The following is a 26,922-nucleotide window of genomic DNA, read 5'->3' on the forward strand; positions in this document are numbered from 1 at the left end:
CTCTGTTTGTGTGTCACAATTTGGAACTTTGAGTTTTACTGCTACAGAGTTGTGGTCATAAGGAAGTCTTATTCTGCTTTTGTTCTGAAGTAGAAACTCAAAAGATTTTTGAATCAAAGTAATACTGGGATCTGTCATTGAAGATATGTATTGTGTTTTTTTCCCCTAAATAATCTTTTGGTGTGTATCTATTCATGCTCATGTATAATGGCACACACACACACGCATGCACACATCTTGTGTAAATGTATGTGGAGTCCAGAGGTCAATGTCTGGTGTTTTCCTCAATCCCTCTCTACATTTTTGGAGAGAGTCTGTGGCTAAATCTAGAGCTCACCAGCTAGGCTAGAGACTGCTTAGCCAGATTCCCTAGGGATCTTCTCTCTGTCTTCCCCGGGCGGGGGTTATGGGCACGCACCACCACACCCAGTAGCTGGAGGTCCTCGTGCTTGCGTGGTGAGCACTTTTTCCACGGACCCAGCACCCCAGTCCCCTAAGTCTCCGAATTATTCTCACCTTCATGTCACCTCACCATCAACTTATTGTTAGCCTACCGAGGGAGATTTAGGGAAATAATACTTGTCATAACAGACCAGAACGGGAGCCTGTGCATTGGTGTGGCGATCCGGGATCTGTCCACCGTAGCTTGTAGGGACGGTTCCTGACGGGTGGTGGTGGGGGACAGTGGGAAGAATCTGCCCCTAGATAGTATTTGCAGAGAGGTTCTACGTAGCCGACACTCGGTGAGCATGAACCATCTCCTGGGGTCTCCGCTTGCTTGCCCGCTAAAGGGCCTTGGGCTGGAGTCCTGTTCTCACGTCCTGTTTTCATCAGGGGCAAACAAACACGCTCCGTACTGAGCATGTCTGCGCCAGCGCACTCAAGCCCTCATCTCTAAGATCCATGTCCCCAGAGTCGTGAAAGACAACGAGCCTTAGGTGACAGTGTGTGACGTGAGATCTGAGAGCCACTGGAGTTACGGCTCACTGTGTAGTAGTAAAGTGCCATCCCTGCTCAGTGACATAGGGCCACACGAGACCCTGCTTTTCCTTGTGCTCTGAACAAGGTGACTGGGTGACAGTCGAGGCATATTCCTGTAGAGTCTTCTTTGCCAGTGACCCAATGATGCGTTACCAGGCTACATGAGCATCTCTTTAAAAAATGGTTTTTTTTGTTTATTTTGATTTATTTGAGAGCCAGAGCGAGAGTGAGATAATGGGTGCGCCAGGGCCTCCAGCTACTGCAAATGAACTCCAGATGCGTGCTTGTGCGTCTGGCTTACGTGGGTCCTGGGGAATCGCCTTGAACCGCGGTCCTCAGGCTTCACAGGCAAGCTCTTAACCGCTAAGCCATCTCTCCAGCCCCATGAGCATCTCTTTGAATGCAAGTCATGAAGAAACCGATGCCACAACTGATTTTGCTATACTGATTCCTAGATCTAAAAGGGACCATTCCAAGTATCACCATGAATGCCACCATCCCAGACAGGTTTGTTGGGACCTCCTGGGCTGACAGGATGACCATGGCCTGCTCGTTGTCCAGTGTTCTCTGGGAGGCTAAAGGCTTCTCACTCCTAGCTTTTGGGTTTGGCCACTGGGTACTGCTTCCTGTCTTTGTGGGGACTAGGCCAAGACTTTTTTTTTTTTTTTTTTGCTTTGTTATCGATAGTTTTCACACATGTGCAGTGTATTTTGATTATAGCCCCTCCTTACTCTCTCATTCACTCTCCCTGTGCCCCTCGGACTGGGACAATTCTTAACCCCATGGGCATGGAGCACGGTGTTGGCCACTTCTAGATGGGGGGAAGGGGAAGAAAGAAGAAAGAGAAAGAGAGGACAAATGATAGCCTCAAAGTGACCCACTTACTCCGGCTAGGCCTCACCCCTTAAACTTTTGCAGAACCTCTCCAATTAGCCCACCAGCTGGAGACCAGCAGCTCTTTGATAACAGGAGCCTTTGGGTGAAACAGTTCATGCCCAAACTGTAGCAACCCCGACAAGCTTTCCTTCCTGTGAGAAGATGGATATTTTTAACACTGATTAAAAGAAAGGCTATTGTACTTTTCTGACTCATTTGTTTCCCCTCTGATTTTTCTGACAAGAGCAGAAACGACACATTCTGATAGATACTGCACTTGTTAGCGCATCTGGTGAGTTCTGCGAAGTAGGTTGAGTACTGTCAGTGTGCTGAGGAGAGTGGAATGGTGTGGATGTCAGGAATAGGAGGGGTAGATTTTTATTCTGGGAATTTTCCTCTGTAGTTTTATTGGCTGAGAACAAGACATAAAAAGTGCTAAAATGCACCTGCTCTGCTTTCTGTTGAACTTAGCCAGTTTTCAGTTCCCCAATTTCAATCAAAATTAATATATGAACTGAATTGCTTTACCAGGGTCTGAAATGCCTGGTGCAGGCCTCTTTGGCATCTGCTTTGAAATGCAGTTTAGGTGATCAGGACGTGTGCAGTTTTGCATAGAAGTAGGAATCTAAGGGTCTGGAGATTAGTCAGTGAATGGGTTGTGGATTAATCTGTTTGGGAGTTGACTTTATTTCAATACTAAACAAATAAGAACAGCTGCTGGCTTAAACAACTGAGGCTTGCTAGGTGGTCTTCCTGTAAATTTATTTCTATCTCACTTTTTTTTTTTTGAGGTAGGGTTTCTCTGTAGCCCAGGTTAACCTGGAATTCACTATGTAGCATCAGGCTGGCCTTGAACTCTTGATGATCCTCCTACCCCGGCCTCCCGAGTGCTGGGATTAAATGCGTGCACCACCGTTGCCTGGCATATGTTTCCGTTGTTGTTTCGTTTCTTGACTCTCATCCTATAGCTCGTGCTGCCCTTGAGCTCCTGGCAATCCTCCTGAATTTGTAGTGTGAGGACTTCAGGCGTGAGCGGCCGCACCTGGCTGCCCTGCTCCATCTTTTCAGTGAGAGTTTTCCACATCCTCCTCCATCTCATGCAGAGAGAACCAAGGACCTATAGAGGCCTGGCGACTTGCCCAGCATGACCCAGCCAATAAGAGAGCTGAGGTATGAATATTGGTATTTTGTGCCCACTGAATTTTTTTTCAACCATGTGGTCATTTAATGTTTATAGGTGGGTGGTGTAAAAGTTACATAAGGGGGCTGGAGAGATTGCCCAGCTGTTAAAGTGCTTGTCTGCAAAGCCTACGGACTTGAATTTGATTCCCCAAAACCCACATGAAGCCAGATTCACAAGGTGGTGCATGTGTCTGGAGTTCGTTTGCAGTGGCTAAGGGCCCTGGTGTGCTCATTCTCTCTCTCACTGTTTCTCAAATAAATAAATAAATAAATGTTTTGAAAAGGCACATAGGGTCAGTATTTTTTTTTTAAATTATATTAGTTATTTATTTGAGAGAGAGAGAGAGGCAAAGAACCTGGGTTCTTAGCGTCACAGGCAAGCACCCTAACTGCTAAGCCATCTCTCCAGCCCAGCATTTACTTGTGAAGTGGGTTAAGATTACTGTATTTTCCTTTTGCCCATAGTTTAGATGTGCTGGGAGAGTCAAGATTCCTGTTAAGTGCAACTCATTTTCTTGCATGTGTATGTGTGTGTGGTGTACATGCATGTGTGCTTGTATGCATGTGTACACGTGTAAATGTGTGTGTTCATGTGTGTCGTTGTACATGGGGAGGGCAGAGGTTGACAGGGGGTGTCTTCCTCAGCTGCTGTCCACCTGGGTTTTGAGAGACAAGTTCTCCCACCAAACCTGGAGCTCCCTGACTTGGCTAGACTGGCTAGCGAGGGAGCCCGAGAAATCACTGTTTCTGGCATTATCCACACACAGCCACCATGTGTGTCTTTTACGTGGGTGTTGGGAAGGAGGTCTTTATACTCACGTGCTAAGTACTTCACCCACTGAGCCATCTGCCCAGACTCAAGTCACTCGTTAGAAAGGAAATGGAAATACTCCATGTCCGTGGGGTAGAATAGAGTTTACTAAGTCGATTGTTAAAACTGACAAATTGCTGACTTTCTGAAACTTCATCTTGGTTAGAAAGTCAATAGCATTCATATAGTAATATCCTTTCCTACTTAATATAGGTAAGAATAAGTTTTTTGGTGACCCGCTTGGTTCAATTAAGGTTGTTGGATGAGCATGGTTGGGGTTTACTGACCAGCTGACTAGTGGCTATACTATTGAATGAAAATAATTTTTAAAAACTTTCAAATATGTGGTGAAATAGAGAAACTGCATTTGACGAACAGAAAAAGGAGTTTTCTTCCTGAACAGGTTGGCCCCTGATGTAGACCATCTTTCAGATTCCACTTCAGTTTTCGGTCTTTCACTGGATTTTTCCTTCTTGTGTAGCACCGTGAAGACAAAAAGCGCACTGTTCTCCGTGTGAGCTGCAGGCAGACACAGGCTTGTGCCTGTCCCATGGCAAGAGCAGGCTGCGGCCCCTTTCTTGGGCGCCTTTGCCTTCAGACTGGTGCAGGACAGGGCCTTTACCCTGTGTGGGTGAAAATTTATTTCACTTGCTTTTTCTTTTTGATTTTTTTAAAATTTTTTTTTTCCTTTTTGATTTTTTGAGGTATGGTCTCCCTCTAGCCCAGGCTGTCCTGGAATTAGACTCAAGCTGGCCTCAAACTCACAGCGATCCTCCTACCTCAGCCTCCCAAGTACTAGGATTGAAGGCATGAACCACCATGCCTGGAAATTTCACTTTTTTTTTTAACTTCAGTAAAAGTCAAATGTCAAATCAAAGTGGCTGAATTTCCAGACTGCACCTTAGGGTGCTATTCTGAAAGTACACTGACTAGCAAGAAAACTGTATGTGGTCTGATGGTCACAGCAAGCAATGTTATGGAAGTTCACAGACATGATTTCCGGTTTAGAGGTTTTTGTATGACCCTTGCTAAGTCACTTGAGTCTTGTGTGTGTGTGTATGTGTGTATGAGAGCGTGCGTATGTGTGTATATGTCAGCACATACCACCATGCTTGTGTGGAAATCTGAGGACCACTTCCGGGCGTTTGTCTTCATGCGTTCTTCTTGGGACAGGGTCCCCCTTGTTTCTTTTCCCCACTGCCTGTGACTCTGTCCAGCTGTCTGCAGGCTTCCAGATTGATCCTCCTGGCTCTGCATCTTATGGGCGCTTTGGGATCACAGATGCTGGCTGCACCACTTAAGCACCTGGCTTTATATGCGTGGCTGGGGAATCGAACTTGGTCAGCAAGCTAGTAAGAAAGCACCTTTAATCACTGAGCCATTTCCCCAGTCCCAGCCACTTTACTCTTAAAGCTCATCACTTCCCATCCCTTTTCTGTTCCTTTTCCCTGTTTGTTCATGTACATATGCATGTGGTATGTTGTGTGCACATGTGTGTGTATGCATGCATGTGGAGATTGAGGGCCGTCCTCCTCACTTCATTTATTGAGACAGAGTCTCATTCAACCCTGCAACACTGGCTCTGCTTGTGTAGCCAGCCAGCTCGCCCTGCGGATGCCCTGCGGATGCCCTGCGGATGCCCTGCGGATGCTTCCTGAGTGCTGGAATTGCAGGCAGGCTGCTAAGTCCACCCGGCCCACCCAGGGTTTACATGGGTGCTGGGCATCAACGCTCAGGTCCTCATGCTTTCCCAGTTAGCTCTTCTTCTTTACTTCATTTATTTATTCATTAAAAAGAGGCAGATAGAGAGGGAATGGGCGCGCCAAGGCCTCCAGTCACTGCGAACGAACTCCAGGTGCATGCGCGCCTTGTGCATCTGGCTCACGTGGGTCCTGGGGAATCAAATCTAGGTACTTAGGCTGTGCAGGCAAGCGCCTTAACCGCTAAGCCATCTCTCCAACCCCACAGCAAGTTATTTATCCACTGAGCCAACTCCCAAACCCACAAAAAATTTTTGTTTTCAATTTTCCTGGTGGTGGTGGTGGTGGTGTGTATATATTTGATATCTGCACATGGCTGGAGAAGGACGTCTGGGGTCTCCCTCTGTTGTTCTTGTGCCATATTTACTTAGAGACAAAGTATGTCACTGAACCCCGGGCTTGTGTCCTTTTCCAGTTAGGACGGGGTAACCTTTGAACCCCTGGCAAGTCAGGAGGAGTTGAGTGGTTGAGTAATGGAGATGTTCTCCTGTACATGTTGACAGGGCCCTTTCATGTCCGTGGCGCTGATAGGAGCCCTGCCAGCTACCTTCTGCCCTGGACTCCTTAGCTGGCACATAGGCATGCATGGCTCTCAGGAGAGCCAGCCCAGCTTAAGGTCACCTCCTGTGCTATCAACCAGACCTCTCTTTGGAAATGAATGGAGAGACCTACCTGTCACCAAATACATATTTTGAAAGTTACTACCACCCCTCCAGTAAAAATCTCAAGGTCACATGCACCCGTTTACATACTTGCATACTTAGGACAAGCGGTTAAGGTGCTTGCCTGCACAGCCTAAGTACCCAGATTCGATTCCCCAGGACCCACGTGAGCCAGATGCACAAGGCGGTACATGCACCTGGAGTTTGTTCGCAGTGACTGGAGGCCCCGGCGCGCCCATTCCCTCTATCTGCCTCTTTTAAATGAATAAATAAGTTTTGTCTTCATTGGTCAAATGGAAAAATGAAGGCATGTCAAAGAAGCTAGTTGAACATCCCCATTCTGAAAATCTGAACTCCAAAATCTTCTAAAATTTGAAACTTCTTGAATGCTGAAGTAGTGCTGCAAGTGGAAAATTCCACACGATGCAATACAGTGTAATAGCTGGGTGTGGATTCTCAGCACCTGGAACTCTGAGGCAGGCGCATTGTAAGTTCCAGGTTGCCCTGTGCTATGTAATCAGACCCCTTTTCAGAAACAATATCCCATCCAAATTGTATAAAAATTATCTTCAGGCCTCGTTTATAAGATGCTTTACATATAAAACATAAACTCCATTTATGTTTAGATGAGTCCCTATGACACCTTATTATGTATTTACATCTTCCAAAATATGAAAACAAAACAAAAACCCAAATCCAAAATCCTTCTAGTGTTGAGCATGTGAGATAAGGGATTTCAAGCTGTAGTCGTATTTAACTAGGTAAGTGACAGTCTTATTTTTCTCCATAGGAAGTAAATGATTTGCAAGGGAACAGTGCATTTCTAAGATCGTGCACAGCTGCTCTGCGCGCTGAGAGGATCTTTTCTCTTGGAAGGCTCGCTCTTCTCGTGTTTGCATGTCGCTCTTACGGCTGATTGTGCTCACCTCATTGTCCTGTAATAAATACTGTTTGAGGGGGAGGCTAAGGGGCACCGGTGAACACCATGAATTACAGGATATAGAATGCTGCCGTGGGTGTAGGTGGCTGCCTGTAGCCCCAGCATTTTCTTCTTGAATGCCTATTATCCCCAATATATCTTATTTCCTTGTGTTGAGGGATGAATCTGATTGCAAAACATTAGCATTTCTTAGGCTGGGCCAGCAATTTATGTCAGATTTCAATCTCTTTAGAGTGAAAACCAATGGAGGGTCAATTGCTGTCCCAATCAAGGTCAGTGAAACTCTGCACTTGGCAGTTTGCACCATTCCGTGAGCTTTTTGCCCCAAACAGTCCATCTCATTTGATGGGGGTGCTGTGGGGTGGGGGTGAGGCAGGCCCTGCCTTAGAGCTGGTGACGGTGGGGAAGAGATGTACTTGGTCAGGCATTATTAGCAGAATGATTTGACAAGGTGAATGTGAATAGACAGAGGCCGGTGTTGATAATAGTGTGTGGCACTTACCACTGTGTTTCATCTTCGAAGCCATTTATAGAAGGGCTTTTCCAGAGTCTGTGGTGATTCCAGACTATTTGCACATTGCTTCTTCGAGAGATGGAAGACATGACCTCCTCCCTCTTTCTCCAGAGACCAGATCTTGGTCCTGAATTTGGCTTATGCTTCCTTCAGATTCCTTTGAGATTTTCCACATTGGTTGAATTTTTTTTTTAATTTTTTGTTTATTTTTATTTATTTATTTGAGAGCGACAGACAGAGGAAGAGGCAGAGAGACAGACAGAGAATGGGTGCGCCAGGGCCTCCTGCCACTGCAAATGAACTCCAAATGTGTGCGCCCCCTTGTGCATCTGGCTGACATGGGTCCTGGGGAATCGAGCCTCGAACCAGGGTCCTTAGGCTTCACAGGCAAGCACTTAACCGCTAAGCCATCTCTCCAGCCCTTTTTTTTTGGTTTTACGAGGTAGAGTCTCACTCTAGCTAGGGCTGACCTGGAATTCACTATGTAGTCTCAGGGTGGCCTCGAACTCGTGGTGATCCTCCTACCTCTGCCTCCCAAGTGCTGGGATTAAAGGCGTGCGCCACAACGCCCAGCCCAATTGAAAGCTTTTGAAAGGTTTTAGATTAGGCTTCCTGTGCTCATTTTGAAATTTCTGGGGCTGGGAGATGACCCGGTGGGTAAAATGCCTGTCTGGCAAGCACTAAGGACCTGCATTTGGGCCCCCAGTACCCACGTAAGATGCAGGGTGTGGCAGGTGCCCCTGTACACCCAGTGCTGGGGAGGCGGAGAGTGGAGGATCCCCACAGCTCTCTGGCTAGCTTCTCTAGCCCAATCTGCGAGCTCCAGCTTCACCGAGAGACCCTGTCCCAAAGATTAAGGTGGAGATCTATCAAGTAGGACACCTGATAACCAACCTCTGGTTTCCACTTGTGCTCACGTACTTAAACACACGTGATCACCCACATGCACGTGTCTTATACACACACACACATACAAAAGCCATTTCTAGTGTACAAAATGAAATAGCTTTCTTTGCGATTTAAACCTAAATGATTTCCAAGGGCAGACACACCATGCTTGGAATTCCTCAAGCTTTTAGTTTTAGACCTCTGTATTTCATTTTCTTTCTTTTTTTGTTCATTTTTATTTATTTATTTGAGAGTGACACACAGAGAGAGAGACAGGCAGAGAGAGAGAGAGAGAATGCGTGCGCTAGGGCCTGCAGCCACTACAAATGACCTCCAGACACATGGACGCCCTGTGCATCTGGCTTACGTGGGTCTTGGGGAATGAAGCCTCGAACCGGGGTCCTTAGGCTTCACAGGTAAGCGCTTAACCGCTAAGCCATCTCTCCAGCCCCGTATTTCATTTACTATGTGCAGAAAGTGATCATTTGTACATGGCAGCATCATGTCTCAGTGTGAAAAGGTTGGACGCCCCTGTGGGATCGCTTTAACTGCAGGGAACCTTGCCCGAGTCTGAAGCCTGTGGGAGCCTGCAGCGACAAGTGGAGAAAAGAGTGCCTTCTCACACTACGGTCACCGTGGTGTCACAATACTAAGTTTCACTTTATCACCTGAATATGGTAATTCCAGTCTCGGAATGGTTGTTTAACATTTATGTGTCTACTAAGACAAAGCCAAGAATGAACAGTGATATGGTGAACAAGCTTAAGGAAAGAAAGAGAATTAGCCAGCTTAAAACTGCAAATCTGATTTTGGAGCTGTATGTCTTGACTGCTGTGATTTAAGAGGATGATTTTTGTCACTTCTAACCTTCATTTCCCAGTCTTAGAAACATGATTGGGATACGCAGTTCTAAACTCATGGCGGCAGGAAGCAGACCCACATCTTGTCTGCAGTGGAATATGGGAGGAGTCCTTTTCTGATTAATTTGACTGACCAAGGAACGACTTACAAGTCACTAGCATTGGGGCTTCCTGGTTGGCTGGTTGGGTAGATCTCTATAGGGTCATTTCCTTAACCAACACCCTTCCTCTTCATGTGCTTAGGGACCTATTCATGCCCATGTATTCCCTGCGAGGAAACATAAATAAACACATTGTCAGACTGCTGAGCTAGGTGCTAATACAAAAAAACAAAAAACAACAAAAAAAAAACACCAAAACTAAAAGAAAAATTACTTTTCCTAAAAAGGAGTGTGATGGTTAATCTCAGTGGCAGCGTGCTTGGGTTCAGGAAGACGTAGATGAATAGATGAAGATATTCCCAGAGGTGACTTTGTCGTGAGTGCTGTGACCCGCGAGTGCATCTCCTGTCTGACGGGTTTGTGACGGCTTTATTGGGAGAGGTGGAAAGGAGGAAGGGCCCAGGTGGAGCACATCACGGTTGAGTGTGTCCCTGGGACAGGGCACACGTTTCCTGACCTCTTCCCATGTGACGTTTCTCTGCTGCTTAGGCATTATTGTGTGGTAAGTCACTCTGTCTTAACCTCCCCACCATGACTGGATGACACCTGAAACTGAGCCCAAACAGGTCTCCTCCTTCAGGGTGTTTATGTCATTTAGTCAGAGCGATGAGAAGGTAATGCAAGAGAGAATATTTAAAAGAAAAGGCATGTAATCATAGCCTTCAGGATATACTAAAGATCGTATGTACATGTCACAGGATAGAATGAAGAAAGATGTCTTCAGGAAAGAGCTTTTGAAATTAAAATAAAAATTTTTTAAATAGAAGAGCTAGAGAGGAAGTTGAAGAAATACTCCAGATGGCAGATTAAAAAAAAAAAATCAAGTGGAGTTGGAGGCGGTCCAACGTTAGAATGCATGAATGAATATTAGAAAGAGAAAGACGAAGAAGACATGAGCAGTGACTCTACAAAATACCCCAGGACTGCAGAACACGCCTTTCTGCCTTGAGCAAAGTCAGTGGGTGCCTGCGAGCCCTCAGGAAGATGGCCAGAGATGGCACGGGCAGGCGGCATCACAGACCCAGCAGCGTGGGCACGGCAGCACTCTCCCCGCAGGCTCCGAGGCAGCTGAGGGGTTTCTTTCCCTAGGCGATCGCGGGTATAAAATGCCAGCCTACGCTAAAGGCGCTGCTGGAAAGGCCCCGCAGTCCCCCCCCTCCCCAGAACCCGTGCCTGGCACGCTGCCTGAGAAAGGGCTCTGTCTGCAGGAGGGAGGGGGGCAGGGTGGACGAAGTCCGCTGACCGGGGAGGAAGGTACACTGACAGCTTAGACTACTCCTGTGTCCCACGTGTCAGAGCAGAGACCTGCTTCACATGGAGACTAGTAAGACGTCGACACGCTTGATTTTACCCTCTGTACAGTTGGTGGGAAATTTGGGTTTGAGTTGACAGTATGTGTACCAGAGGCCGAGATAGAAAAATAGCCATTATTACCTCCAGGAAAGTTGTGTGAGGAAGTGATCCTAGCGTATGACAATGCCTGTACATTCGTAGCACCGTGACAGTGCCAAGTATCTATTGAGGGAGGAGATGTCCCAGGGCTGGTGTGGACATCACCGGATAATGACCCACTGAAAAGTTAAGAAGCAGCATGCTATCAGCCTTCTGGATGGATATGCGTGGCGGGAAAGACCAGGGATGCTGTTTGCTTATTTCTTTGTTTTTAAGGAGAGAGTTAGAATTATTTTGAGGGGACAGTTAGAATTATTTAGTATTTGTAATAATATGCACACATAACTAAGACACAAAAATCATCTGCTAGCAATGGGGGGCCTAACGAGATGTGTTGCAGGCACACCATAATCCACTGTCTTTCCTATTTGAGATTTCTGTTGACCCGTGTTGTCATTGCACTTTGACAGAGAACAGGCGTGCCTGACTCCAGGAAGGTGGTTCAGTCCTGCGATTTGAAAGCATTTCAAAGGCTCCTGGGTTAAATGCTTGGCCCCAGCCTGTGGTACTGTGTAGGTTGGGCGGGCAGGGAGTGGGCCGAGGTGGCCTTGAAGTCAATACTGGGACCCCACCCCTTCTCTCTCTCTTGTTGCTGTGAGCTGAGTCTTCGCCCTCTGCCAGTATGCCTGCCATAATGTGCTCCCGCAGGGCCATGTGATCATGCGTGGACCAGTCCTCTGAAAGGAGGAGCGAAGATCAACCTTTCTTCTTTTAAGCTGACTAGCTCAGGTATTTCTGTTACAGTGTTAGCAAGCTGACTAACACAGTTTGGATAACCCTGACTGAAAACAGCTGAACTTATTTTCTTGGGATTCTGTGAGGCATCTCCTTTGCGAAGGTATTTCTATAGAACTTTACATTCTATAGGAACTTGCAGAGATACGTGTCGAGAAACTATCAGGAGAAGATACTAATACATGGGAGTGCTTTTCCCTAGATCTTAAGGTTACAGGTGATTTTTAACTTACTCTTTCATATAGATCTGTTTCCTGATATTTCTGACAGGACTATCCATATTGTTTGTGTAGGAAAGGAAAGTATGCATTGTTGAAAAAGTGGAAGTGTGACAAGCTACTTGCCCAAATAGGTATTTCACAGCCATGTGGGAGGAAGTAGAGCCAGACTTGGATTTGAATGGTGCCGACAGAGGGTGTGAGGTTCCATTCTCTCTCTCTTCCTGGTGGCCATTTCTTTGTTGTGAATGCTGCTACCCTGGAGTTCTCTTTAAAGTGATTGATTTGCCTCATTTAAATCAATGTTTGACTTTATCGTCTCAGATTACCTTTCAGCAGCATCTGGTTAGACACAAATGAACGTCGAGTTGAGTCACTGAGGAGTCATAAAGACTACTGGGGTGAGGGTGCTTGCCACCTCAGCCTCAGGGCACACGAGGACCTGCTTTGCCCTGCCTCTGAGTCCATGTTACCCCTTGTCAACCCAGGCTGGATGTGGCCAGCCCTGGGGAGCAACAAGAGAATTGCTGGGGTTTCTGGTCAGCCAGTCAGCTACAGGTTTAGCAGGGAGCCCACGTCAAGGGGCCACGCGGGAGCACCCTAACAGCACACCCAGCTCTGCTCTGGCTTTCACACGGGTGCACGGGGGCGCTGTGTCTGCACATATACGTCCCAATCCCCCAAACTACACACACGTGCAGACAACTGACAAGCATTACAGAAGCCCCTTATTACTTATTTATTTATTTTGTTCATTTTTATTTATTTAGTTGAGAGCAACCAAGAAAGAGGCGGGGGGGGGGGAATGGGTGTGCCAGGGCCTCTAACCACTGCGAACGAATTCCAGATGTGTGTGCCCCCTTGTGCATCTGGCTAACGTGGGTCCTGGGGAATCGAGCCTCAAACTGGGGTCCTTAGGCTTCACAGGCAAGTGCTTAACCGCTAAGCCATCTCTCCAGCCCTTTCTTATTTATCAATAGTTACAGTTATGCATCTTTTTTCCCTTAACAGAAAAACTCTGAGCCTGGTAACACTTTTCAGGTGCCACAACTTTGTTAAATTTGTAAATAAATGAGAAAAGAAAATCTTAGTGTGACACATATAAAATTGTTTCCAAGGTTGCCTCTCCTTTAAACCTTGTGTTGATATCAAAGTACAGCCTATTTAGTAAAAATATAGGACGTTAGAAAGGTTGTTTCATGTTATTAGTTGAGTATTAGAGAAAAATGAAATCTTTTCCAGTCTCTTGGGTTTTAAAATCCCAAGTTCTCTTTTAATTTGCTTTACATTATTAACTTAAATTCAGAGTTTAAATCGAGCCAAGCTCTGATGGTGAGTCTGGACATGTTCTGAAGTCTCTGATGTGCCTTCTCCACGCAGTCCAGAACCGTGCGCACCTCTAACCTCCGCACTCTGGAGGTAGAGGAAGGAGGATCAGGAGTTTGGGATCAACCTTAGCTTTGTAGCAAGTTCAAGACCAGCTTCCAATACTTTATGAGACAATCCCTGTCTCATAAAGCTATAATCTTGTTTTTTTTTTCTTCTAGAATTACAATTAAGTTGCTTAGATACGCGGACTATATTTCATGTACAGCTGGCCATGTGGGGCTGGCAGGTCCCAAATTGGACCAGGCTGGTACAGAGGTTCCTTTGGTCTAGAGACATTCACAATTGGCAAGACTCCCGTGATTTCTGCAACAATTCCTCGTGTGTGTTCTTCCCTCATGAGGCTTTGCCTAACACGTGCTGCAAGTGCTGTCTGTAAATACACGCCAGGTGAAGGAGGGGAGCAGGAGGAGGTAGAGAGGGGAGAAGCCTTGCTTATTACGTTAGGTTCGGACAAATAGATAATAGGATGGAGACAATAATTAATTACAACCAATTAGCTAGGCGTTGTGTTGCGCGCCTTTAATCCCAGCACTGGAGCGGGGGGTGGGGTGGGGTGGGGTGGCGGGATTGTGATTTCGAGGCCACCCTGAGACTCCATAGTGAATTCCAGGTCAGCCTGAGCTAGAGTGAGACCCTACCGCAAAAAACCATCATCATCATCATCATCATAAATTACAGCCAATGCTAAAGAGACAGTAATTATCTTTAGAGTCAAAAAGGATCTTAGGCCAGAGAGATGGCTTAGTGGTTAAGGTGCTTGCCTGCAAAGTCTAAGGACCCAGGTTCCATTCCCCAGTACTCACATAAGCCAGAGGGTGGCGCATGCATCTGGAGTTTGTTTGCAGGAACTAGAGGACCTGGCACACTCATTCTCTCTCTCATAAATAAATAAATTTTACAAAGGAGCTTTGTGTATATGCTTATGTGTCAGGGGTCACAGGATGACCTTGGGTGGTGGCAGTCAGGCATTGTCTACCTTTTTATTTTGTTTTATTTTTATTTGTTTGAGAGGGACAGGCAGATAGAGAAAGAAGCAGATAGAGAGAGAGAGAGAGAGAGTGGGCACTCCAGGGCCTCCAGCCACTGCAAACAAACTCCAGACACATGCGCTCTCTTGTGCATCTGCCTAACGTGGGTCCTGGGGAATTGAGCCTCGAACCAGGGTACTTAGGCTTCACAGGCAAGCGCTTAACCACTAAGCCTCTCTCCAGCCCGCTGTCTACCTTTTTTTTCCCTCAATTTTTATTAACATTTTCCATGATTATAAAAAGTATCCCATGGTAATACCCTCCCTCCCCCCACTTTCCCTTTGAAATTCCATTCTCCATCATATCCCCTCCCCATCTCAATCAGTCTCTTTTATTTTGATGTCATGGTCTTTTCCTCCTCTTATGATGGTTTTGTGTAGGTAGTGTCAGGCACTATGAGGTCCTGGATATCCAGGCCATTTATGTCTGGAAGGAGCACGTTGTAAGGAGTCCTACCCTTTCTTTGGCTCTTACATTCTTTCCACCACCTCTTCCACATTAGACCCTGAGCCTTGGAAAGTGAGATCGAGATGTTACTCAGTACTCCAGTCACTTCTTTCCAGCACTATGATACCTTCGTAGTTGTCCCAAGGTCACTGCCATCTGAAAAGAGAAGATTCTCTACCCAAAGTGAGAGTAGCATTAATATAAGGTTATGAATATTAAGAGAAGTGCTTACTGGGCAGTTTGATAAACATAGTATATACATTTATCCAGACATTAGCAGATGTTACACCTCTAGGGCTCATGACTACCCCTGTTTTAAGTTTTCAGTATCAGGGATGTATTCCCTCCCATGGAGCAGGCCTCCAGTCCAATTGGAGGGCAGTTAGTTTCCACCATGACAGACATGTCACAACTGCACCCGTTGGCTCATTTGGCCTGGCTGGCCAATTATAAGGCTTGCAGTGTCCACGGTTGAGTATGTTCACTGGTGGTATCTCTCCCATTGAACTATGTGTAGAATGGCTTCTTCCCTGTGTACATTTTTAAAGACAGATTTCTCATTGGCCTGGGCTTTACCAAGTATCCTAGACTCTCTGGCCAATGAGATCCAGGGATTCACCTGTCTCTGCCTTCCCAGTATTGGGATTACAATATGTCACCATGCCCAGCTTTGAAGAGGATCTTTGATTGCCTAATCACCCTTCCTTATTTAACCTATGAGAAATTTGAAAAACAGAAAGCTTAATATATGTTACATAGCTGGAGGGGGAACTAGCTATCAGTTCATGTTACTGGGCTAAGACACCTTTTGTGAGGAGCCCCAGAACTATTTCTGTTGTTCACCATCTTTAGCAAGAAGAGGAAACTATTGTGATTCAATTTATTTTAGACAAAAATCACACAATGTACTGTACAAAACAGGAAGTTATCCATTAAAAGACCAGCCAGGAGCTGGAGCGATGGCTTAGTGGTTAAAGCACTTGCCTGCGAAGCCTATAAATACCCAGGTTCAGTTCCCTAGATAGAACCCATGTAAGTCAGATGCACAAGGTGGCGCATGCATCTGGAGTTCATTTGCAGTGGCTGGGGACCCTGGTGTGCTCATTCTCTCTCTTTCTCTTTTATAAATAAAAATATAAAATATTGAAAAACACCATAAAATCCCAGCCAGCTGAACCTTTATGTATCTTTGAGAAGAAATTATATTGGAATTAATAGATACTTTTACCCTTTGAAATCCAAAGTATATAGTTAAAAAATCTAAAGGAAGTGGTAGTGTACCTCATTAACAGTGTGTTTTTTGCAGAGGAGGATCAATTTTCAGCCCTCCCCTTGCACACAAATACCCTGAATGAAAAGGAAGTACACTTCCTTTTAAAAATAGCCTTTTCTGTTTGGTGGTGGTGCTGGGGTTAGACTATTGCTGTTAGGAAAAGCATTTGGTTTAAAATATCCTATTGTAAGCCTGACATGTGAATGCGTTGTTTCTCATTCTAGCACTTGGGAGAAGGAGGTAGGAAGAGCAAGATAGCCGTAGCTACATAGCTAGTTCCAGGCACTCTGGACTACAAAACCGCAAACAAAATAATATACCCTGTCATATTTGTATTTTATTTTTGTGCAGAGCTGGGGGGGTGTGGTGCTAAGGGCCTCACGTAGGCTCAGCAAGCACTTTAGCACTAAACTCCAGCCTCAGCTTAATATATTTGCTGTGCTTAATGGCTCGATTGTCACCAGTAAGTCTACCCCATGCCATTTAAAGTAAAATGGATTTAAAAAAGGAAAGTAAATACAAATTTCTGTGCAGTTGCTTGCCATTCTCATATATAATAGTTTTTCTTCAGAATTGTCTATTTCCATAAGGTTTCATTAGTTGTTGAGAGCTGACTGGGAAGTGATTTATTCTAGTACCTGTGGCTACATGCTGTGAAAGATTGTATTTGTTAGGATTATTTCTACTGTGTTTTGTTGATTATACCTTTCAAAGGCTCCTTGAGCTTGTTTCTCTTATTCTTTTTGCAAGGTTTTAGTCTCAGACCTTAGCTGTCCGGCATGTTCTTGTTTTGGGCTCTGCTTCTCTATTAAGTCACCTTTGTAGTGCTGTGACAAAATACTGAGAGAAAACCTAAAATGGGGGGTCAAGGGATGGCCAAGAGGTTAAGGCACTTGCCTGGAAAGCCAAAGGACCCAGGTCCGATTCCCCAGGAACCACATAAACCAGATGCTCAAGGTGGTGCATGTGTCTGGAGTTCGTTTGCAGTGGCTGGAGGCCCTGGCGTGTGCATTCTCTCTCTCTGTCTCTGTGTGTGTGTGTTTGTGTGTCTGTCTGTCTGTCTCTCAAATAAATAAATACAAATAAAATAAAATCACTAGAAATGCATAAAGTGGGGGAGGCTTATCTGGGCGCACAGTTTCCGCCCATGGTCACTTGGCCCCATGCTGTGGAGAGTAGAGGGGTCAGAGCTTCGTACCTCATGGCAGCCGGAAGTAGGTAGACAGGACGGCGCCCAGACAAGGTCTAGTTCCAGTGACCTAATTCCTCCATGTAGACCCCTCTTTGAAGGTTCCCACTGTCCCAGTCATGCCAGCAAATTATGCGTCACCAGAGTCATCCACTGGCGAGTCACGGACCTTGCAATACAGTCATCTCTCAATGACTGGATCCCCCAGTTGAGGGCCACACCTTCAATATGTAAGAATTTTTTTGGGGGGACACTTCATACAGGTTTTATTTATTTTGTACTTAGTTACCAGGGTGATACACACACACACACACACACACACACACACACACACACACACACACGTATTCTTTGTCTATAGTACTGACCACCCTCTAGCAAGCGAGTAATTCACTAAATGTCACTGTTCCTTTATCTCCACTAGATGCACTACCTGTAGACCAAGGCCACTGTGTTTTGCTCTGATGTCTTCGGGTGCCTGGCCATCAGCAGAGCATTAGTAAACGTGGCAGTGAGTGGCAGTGATGCCGTTTCCTCACAGATCCATCTTCCACAGTTCTCACATGGTCCCGCCCCTCTGTTCGCTGTTGGCACCTTTGAATTTAGCGTCCTTTCTGGCCTCCGCAGTTTCCGAAGCCTTGGTTTCTATCTGCTCTTTTGGTTCTGGCGCCCGTGCCTTCTCATTGCTGAAACACAGCCCTCGAGCGGAAGCCGCCTCTGGAAGGAAAGCGGTGATTTCGGCCTGCGCTTTCCAGGGGAAGCCTCGTCGCGGCCGGAGCACAGGCCGGGCAGGCGTCCCATCTGCACTTCAGCAGGAAGGGGGTCGGCTGAGTGCTCGCCTTGCAGATGTCCCTCAGCCAGGCTCCATCTCCCAGAGATCTGCAGCTCCACCGGCTGGGGACCAACTGTTCAGACTTGCTTGTAAAGGAACATTTCATATTCCACTTGCTTTCTCTCGTAATAGGCCCTCCATTGTGCTTCCCTGAGTATACTGGGTCTCTAGGCTTGGTAATTACCTGTTCTTTATGTGACCTTTTTTTTTTTTTTTTGGCGGGGAGGGGGAAATGGGAATTCGAGGCAGGGTCTGACTCCACCCAGGCTGACTTGCAATTCATTCTGTTGCTCCAGGCTAGTCTAACTCAGGGTGATGCTCCTACCTCAGCCTTCCAAGTGCTAGGATTAAAGGCATGTATTTATGCCTGGCTATGATTTTTAAGCACATAAGTGAACTATTTTTAAATTTTTTTTTCATTTATTTTTATTTACTTATTTGAGAGCAACAGACAGAGAGAAAGAGGCAGAGAGAGAGAGAGAGAGAGAGAGAGAGAGAGAGGGCATGCCAGGGCCTCCAGCCATTGCAAATGAACTCCAGATGCATGCGCCCCCTTGTGCATCTGGCTACCGTGGGTCCTGGGGAATTGAGCCTCGAACTAGGGTTCTTAGGCTTCGTAGGCAAGCACCTAACTGCTAAGCCATTTCTCCAGCCCAAAGTGAACTATGTTTCACCTTTTTTTCCTTTCTTTTGGTTTTTTGAGGTAGGGTCTCACTCTAGCTCAGGCTGACCTGGAATTCACTATGTAGTCTCAGGGTAGCTTTGAACTCATGGTGATCCTCCTACCTCTGCCTCCCGAGTGCTGGGATTAAAGGCGTGCGCCTCCACACCCAGCCTATTTTGTACCCTGTAATCCCTCTCCTACCCATAGCTTTCACATTTTTGGGGGGCAGCCCCAATTTAAATTCTTTGCATCATTGATATTGATTTTCTCTTAGACAATGTGCCCCCATTTTTGCTTTAGAAAATAAATCTGTGTGTTCAGAGAATGTTGACTGGAATGAAGGACAGTGTACTTGTTTCCAGGTGCTCTGTACCTTTGACTGCTGCTCTGTTCGTTAATGAATTTACCTTTGCAAAAGTACCTCGACTACTGTGTAATGAACCAGTCAAGGTGCCCTTACATATCCTGTTCGAAAATAGGTACTTTTTAATGTTTTAATTGAGAAATAGCTTCGTACCTTCCTGTGTTTGGTGCATTTTATATATAACAGGTAGATAAGTTAATATGCATTGAACTAAATTCCAGTGCTATAGACCTGGTAAACTGTAGTCTCTTACTAGCTCCTGGCAGCTGTTTTCAGCTTTTCCCTTACCATTGCACAAAGCATTAACATCGTTTTATGAACCTTTAATCGACAAAAGATCTAAATGTCTTCTAGGAAAGCAAACTTAATAGTTTGAGGTAGAAGTGTGTGTGTGTGTTAAGAACTGGAGCTGGAGAGATGGCTTAGCGGTTAAGTGCTTGCCTGTGAAGACTAAAGGCCTCAGTTTGAGGATTGATTCCCCAGGACCCACGTTAACCAGATGCACAAGGCGGCGCGAGCATCTGGAGTTCATTTGCAGTGGCTTGATGCTCCCATTCCCTCCCTCCCTCTCTCTTTCTCTCTGTCTCAAATAAATAAATGAAAATTAAAAAAGAAGAACCATTTTTGCTAGGCATGGTGTTAGTCTTTTTTAAAAAATTTTAGTTTATTTTTATTTATTTATTTGAGAGAGAGAGAGAGAGGATGGAGGGAGGGAGGGAGAGGGAGAGAATGGGCGTGCCAGAGCCTCTGGCCACTGCAAACGAACTCCCGATGCATGCGCCACCTTGTGTATCTGGCTTATGTGGGTTCTGGGGAATTGAGCCTCAAACCAGGGTCTTTAGGCTTCACAGGTACAAGCTTAACTGCTAAGCCATCTCTCCAGCCCTGGTGTTAGTCTTTAATCCCAGCACTTGGAAGGCTGAGGAAGGATCACCCTAAGTTCAAGGCTAGCCTGAGACTAATTTCAGGTCAGTCTGGGCTAGAGTGACCCTACCTCGGTGAAAAAAAAAATGTACCCGTATGTAAGCCACACACTATTCCACTGATGAAGTATAGTTGTACCACATTGTTTCTTTTCTTCATCTATCTTTGTGTTTTGCTGACTTAAGATTTTATATACATGTGAAGTGAGGGAACACACTGAATGAATAAAGGATTTGAAAACACCACCAGACTGTGTCCACTCAGCAGAGCTGGGATGGCTGCTCCCTTAGTGATAACTGCTCCCAGCATCTCATGGGCTCTAACATAAGTAACTAGATTGTAGGAGTCTCTGCGATCTTCCTGCAAGTTGCCTTTTTTCATCTTGGCATGTTGGAATACTAGTGGAGAGTGGTAGGGTTAGGATGGACAAACTCTGGCCTGACTCTGACTTGTACAGAGCATCGAAGCTTGATGCCCTAACTTGCTGGGCCGAGTTCGCGGGTTTGCAGGAGCTGGTCCCCCCCCCCCTCCGTTTGTATGATACATTGAAACAGGTTGGTTGGTGAAAATGTGCCCCTATCAGCGGCGCTAAGGAGCTCTAAGGAATTCCTCTTTTGCTATACTGTGACCTTTGCTGACCTTGTGCAGAGGTGTGCTGTTAGCCTTTATCTCTGGCATTTGTTTTTGTTATTATCATTGTGCCTTATCCAAACGTTACAGGTCAATAGCCACTCTGATGACACTCCTTTTGGAAAGCTTAGGAATGAGTTAATATGCGCCGGGGGGGACGGCTCTGCAGTTCACGTGCTTGCCTGCAAACCTGACAACCTGGCTTTGATCCCCCAGTACCTGCACAAAGCCAGAAGCACGAGGGACATATACATCTGGAGTTTGTTTGTAGCTGCTAGAGGCCCGGGTGTGCTCATTCCCTCTCTCCTTTCTCTGTCCTTGCAAACAAATAAATACTAGAAAAAGAAGAAATGAGTTAGTACGATGACTGTGATTAAAGTTTCCTTGCTGTCTTGGCTTGCTCTTAGGTGAGTCTCTGCAGGATGAATTAAAGGCAGAGGACACGCACTCGTCAGGCATGGAGAGCTGTGTGTCGGTTTCTGGTGTGCAAGACCCTTCATCTTCAACTGTGGACAAACACGGCAGCTCGGCCAATGGAAATGGAGATTTCGACTCAGGTAAGACTTTGCTTGTGTCCTACTTCTGACATTTTGGCATTTCTAGACGGTGTGTATAGCCTATCCCTGGGGTTTGCTGCCTGGGCTGAACAATATACCCAAGGATGGATCAGCTCTTGACTTAGGCACGTTGTGGGTCAAGATGAATACACAAGACGAAGTGAGCTAAGCTGTAGTGAGATGAACACAGCATTTTGAAATATCAGTGGCTTTAGCTGGAATATGTTGAGAGCATTGTACTGTTGCTGACAGAAGTGGCTGTGCTCTGAGGGGCTTGGTCACCTCAAGCACGGTGTCCCAGGTTTTATTGCAAGTGGTGGGGAGGCAGAACAGAACTAGGGGATCTACAACCAGGAGAGACAAGCACGCTTGTCCAGAACCAATGACCAGAAGTTAGCCATGTTTCTGCTGCTACAGGGAGGCGGGCACATAGACTTCTCTCGTATATGGAAGAAAGAAACAGGAGGCCAGGATCTGCCCAGGCCGAAGAGGCCACTGACCCAAGATGTTCTCCAAAACACTGGCATGTCTTTTTGGAAAGTCTGTAGTATGAAAGAAAGTACTTGTTTGAGGCTGTGTGAGTTTGTGGGGAAGCAACTGGATTAAGCTAATGGGAAACCAGAACACAGATTACATTTGATTGGATTTTCATGTTTCACGAATGCATCTTTTAAAAATATTTATACAGGAAAGCATTTGTTTAAAAAGAGCTCTTTTTACAAAAAAGGATGACACTGATTACACATAACAGCAAATTAAATAAGGAGAACAGAGCCCTATGAACCATAAACATTTGTTAAGGCAAAGTCATATAAATATTGCTGGTCCTTAACTTGGGGAATTTGATCACTGTCTTAACAAAATGACCAAGTTTGACTTCACATTTTGATAAGACTAGTTAATGAAAGAATATCAGATTGCTTGATTACATTGGATGACAAATTAAGTTTCTTTATTTGGGAAACAAACCCTGAGCAAGTGTGGATGTTTTTGTTATAGTTACCTTCTTGTTACTGGGCAAAGCACCTGACCCAAAGCTGCTGAGGGGAGGAGAGGTTTTCTTGTGTCTTACGTCTGGAGGGGAAGCTTCATGACTCAAGGGGAAGGCAGGGCACGAGCAGAGGCTGGACGTCACCTCTGCCACAGCAGGTGGACAACAGCAGCCCGACAGTGAGCTGACCTCTGGCAGGGGGAGCTGGCTAGAACGCCCCCACAACAACCTACCTCCTCCAGCAAGACTCCACCTTGCAACTTACCATCAGCTGGAAACCAAGTATCTGATTCCAACTACCATGGTTTTCTTAGTATGATGAAAGGTCAATAGCATCTGCCTCAAAATCAGCTCAGTTTTTCTACACGTACTGTGTGAGCAAGAAAAAGCCTACAAATATAGCTGAGTCTTTGTCCCCCATTGTGCATATGGGAGTTAGTTTCCTTCCTTCCTTCCTTCCTTCCTTCCTTCCTTCCTTCCTTCCTTCCTTCCTTCCTTCCTTCCTTCCTTCCTTCCCTCCCTCCCTCCCTCCCTCCTTCGTTCCTTCTTTCCTTCCTTCCTTCCTTCCTTCCTTCCTTCCTTCCTTCCTTCCTTCCTTCCTTCCTTCCTTCCTTCTTTCTTTCTCTTTTAAAAATATTTATTTGAGAAAAAGAGGCAGAGAAAGAGAGAATGGGCACGCCAGGGCCTCCAGCCAACTGCAAAGGAACTCCAGATGCATGTGCCACCTTGTGTATCTGGCTTATGTGGGTCCTGGGGAATCAAACCTGGGTCCTTAGGCTTCGCAGGAAAGCACCTTAACTGCTAAGCCATTCTTCCAGCCCTTCTTTCTTTCTTTTTATTTTGATATTTTATCTGAGAGAGAGAGAAAAGAAAGAAAGAAACAAACAAATGGGTATTACAGGTCCTCTAGACATTGCAAATGAACTCCAGACCTTGTGCATCTGGCTTTATATGGGTAATAGGGAACAAATCTGGGTCCTTAGGATTTTCAAGCAAGTGCCCTAACCACTGAGCAATCTTTCCAGCCCACGGAGGCATTATTCTAATGAAAGTTCATTCTAAGTTTTTTGAAGTACAGATTTGTGTGTGTGTGCACACAGACATGTCCCCACCTGTCTGTGTAGGTGTGTATGCACATGTGTTTGGAGGCCAGAGGTTGATGTCCTTAACTGTTCTCTACATAAGTTTTGAGACGGAGTCTTCCCCTGAACCCAGGGCGCGCAGACTCGGCTAGACAGGAAACCAGCCAGCCTGTGGCTCCTGCAGTCTCTGCCTCCCCAGTGGGTTGCATTAGAGACACAAGTGACCTCACACTACTTCAGCGTTAGTCCTGGGGCTTGAACTCAGGTCCTCAAGCCAGTGTGGCGGACGCTTTACCACCTGAGCCATCTCTATAGCCTCTTCTTTAAATTCTTCAAAAGGAGCTGGGACTTGAACCGGGCCCTGGGGCATGCTGGACAAGCCCTCTACCAACCGCTGTCACCCCAGCACAGATTGGCCTTTTAAAGTCTTTCTTCTGGGGCTGGAGAGATGGCTTAACGGTTAAGTGCTTGTCTGCGAAGCCTAAGGACCCAAGTTCAAGGCTCCATTCCCCAGGACCCACGTTAGCCAGATGCACAAGGGGGCGCACGCGTCTGGAGTTTGTATTCAGTGGCTGGAGGCCCTGGCGTGCCCATTCTCTCTCTCTCTCTCGCTCTGCCTCTTTCTCTGTTGCTCTCAAATAAATAAATAAAAATAAACTATTTTAAAGTCTTTCTTCTGTTACATAAGTGAAGTGAGTTTTCTGCTCTGGAGTCCTGGGCATTTCCCGCATTGTTTTTGTAGGGCACCCGCCACACACGCCATGTCTTACTACGTATGGCATCATTTTCAGTGTTCCCGGTGCTGCTTGAACCCAGCTTTGTATCGACTTTCCATTTTCATGTAGCTGCTATACATCTTTCCATCTTAAATAGGTTCTGAAGCTCATTAATGGTAATCTGCTGTCAAAAATTGATTTGTACTGACATCTTCTTGAGAATGGTATCCGTGGCTGAGGATCCATGCTGAAAGCCTTTATGTAATCATTTTGAGATTTGCCCATGCTATAATAGCATTCCTTCACATGCAGACAATTCTAACAATACGAAACACTTCAACTTCCAGAATTCGGTAGAAATTGAAGGCGTACTCACCTCCGGTTTAGTATAAGTTATCTTGAATACAGAGGATATTTTAAATGATTCTAAGTTTATTTACATTGTGAGGGCACTGGCCCAGATTGCTCCCCACCGCTTATCTGCCCCTTCATCTTAACATTTGCATGAGTACCACTGAAGAGGTTGACTTCATTCTAGAAAACCACATCTGGTTTATTTAGTTATTTATTAGAGATGGCGGGGAGAGTGGACGTGCCAGGACTTCCAGCCATGGCGAATGAACTCCAGATGCACATGCCCCCATCTGTGTCTGGCTTACATGGGACGCGAAGAATCAAACCTGGGTCCTTAGGCTTCGTAGGCATGCGCCTTAACCGCTAGGCCATCTCTCCAGCCCCTACATCTAATTTTTTTTTTTTTTTTTTAATGTTGTGCTTTTGCACGTGCAGCGTGAGCGCGCAGGCCAGAGGACGGCCTCAGGGGTCAACCTCCGGCGCACTGTCCATCTCTCTGGGACAGGGCCTCTCCCTGGCCTGGAGCTCAGCAATTAGGCTCGACTGGCTGGGCAGAGAACCCCAGGGAGCTGCCTGTCTCTGCTTCCCAAGGCTGGGATAGACAACCACACTGTGGGTTCTGGGGATCCAACTTTTGTCCTCATGCTTGTACCAGCTACGCCATCTCCCCAGCTCCAGGTACATTAAGTTTTATGTTCTTCCCTTTTCCCCCTAAGGTACCCTGTGGTCACTGGGGTACTTGTGTTCAGGGGCTGCTCCTGGCTGCCTGCGGCCCCGAGGTCGCGCATCAGTCAGGCCGGACACGCAGCCGCAGTTCCACCCTGAGCTGTCTTGCTGTTGCTCACAGTTGCTTTGCTTTCCATGCAGGAGGGTAGCAGGGACCATCAGAATGTCAACTAAAGATTTCATGCTTTCTTCCTTTTTTGTCCACACTAAAAAATATCTGACATATAAGAATGTATTCAGTATGGTTTTGTTTATTTTTATTTATTTATTTATTTATTTATTTATTTTTTGTTTTTCGAGGTAGGGTCTCACTCTGCTCCAGGCTGACCTGGAATTCATTATGTAGTCTCAGGCTGGCCTCGAACTCCTGGTGATCCACCTACCTCTGCCTCCGAGTGCTGGGATTAAAGGCATGCACCACCACGCCCGGCCTATTTTTATTTATTTATTTGAGAGTGACAGACAGACACAGAGAAAGAGGCAGAGAGAGAGAGAAAGAGAGAGAATGAGAAGGGCCACAGCAGGGCCTCCAGCCACTGTCAATGAACTCCAGATGCTTGCACCACTTTGTGCATATGGCTAACGTGGGTCCTGGGGAACTGAACCTCGAACTGGGGTCCTGTCCTTAGGCTTCACAGGCAAGTGCTTAACTGCTAAGCCATCTCTCCAGCCCCTTCAGTATGGTTTGATCTTTCAGAATATGCCAGTCCTCAGTCCTCTGTTGGGTTGGGATTTTAATATTCAGCCTTGAAAAGTCAGTCTTCATTCAGATTGTAAAACGGTATAATCCCAAGATTTTATTACTTAAGGAAAAGACATATGGATTGTTTGTTTATTGCACTTTTCTTTCTAAAGTTACTTGTATCCCAGCTTTTCATAAGACATCCTCCTTGTTTCTTATGAAATATCTCTGGGTCCCACAAATAGCTTTCTGTGTTCTAAAATTGGATTGCTGCTAATGAACATGTCTGTCTTGAGTTGTGAAATTTTCTTAGTAGCTTTTCATAGTGTTTTTTTTCATGACATCATGGGGGAAATGCCTCCCACTGGTTCATTTCCAGTGGAGGGAGATTGTCAGAGTTTCCTTGATAAAATGTTTATGGGTTTAAGAGGTACATGAATCAGCTGTAAATATTTGCTCTGGGTTTATGAGACCTCTCCTCATAAACATTGTGTGTGTGTTTACCCATTGCTTATTGCAAATGTCTTTAGAGAATCAAGTGTTCTAGCACACAGGCCCAAGGAAGTGTTGGGTTTTAAAAGACTCTATGATGAGTAAACCTAAACTTTCTACAGGGCTTTATCGTTCAAGCATCGTGACTAAAAACACCAGTGTCCGGCATAAGGGTTATTTCTTTGATCCTGTCCTGGAGCTGACTTGTGAGGTATTTGAGAGGGTTTCTTTAGGCTAATGGCAGGTGACAGAGTTTACTGTGTTTCTCATCCCCTGGGGCGACACAATCCGGCCGGCTGATCTCCAGGTCAGTTTGAACCAGTGAGTGTTCACCAAGGAATATGGAGCCTGGAGTCTGTTCTTTTCTAGAAGGGTCTGGAAATACAGTGTATAATGAATTGAAACTTGGTAGAGGGCTGGAGAGATGGGTTAGTGGTTAAGGCGCTTGTCTGCAAAACCAAAGGATCCAGGTTTGATTCCCCAATATCCACGTAAAGGCAGATGTACAAGGTGGTACATACGTCTGGAATTCATTTGCAGTG

At 45.8% G+C, this 26,922-nt stretch overlaps 1 protein-coding gene across 12 annotated transcripts in view; it reads left to right on the forward strand.

Annotated features, from left to right (window-relative positions):
* Sfmbt2 (Scm like with four mbt domains 2) overlaps positions 1-26,922 on the forward strand; it is a 242,588-nt gene that overhangs the window by 4,579 nt on the left and 211,087 nt on the right. For all 12 annotated transcript variants that reach the window (XM_045134896.1, XM_045134901.1, XM_045134900.1 and 9 more), the window contains exon 2: positions 21,188-21,337. In XM_045134896.1, the coding sequence (XP_044990831.1) occupies positions 21,238-21,337 (100 nt within the window). In that variant the 5' untranslated portion in view covers positions 21,188-21,237. The remainder of the gene's footprint in view (positions 1-21,187; positions 21,338-26,922) is intronic.

This window comes from Jaculus jaculus, chromosome 15 (genome assembly GCF_020740685.1).
Source record: "Jaculus jaculus isolate mJacJac1 chromosome 15, mJacJac1.mat.Y.cur, whole genome shotgun sequence".
NCBI classification, from domain to species: Eukaryota; Metazoa; Chordata; class Mammalia; order Rodentia; family Dipodidae; genus Jaculus; species Jaculus jaculus.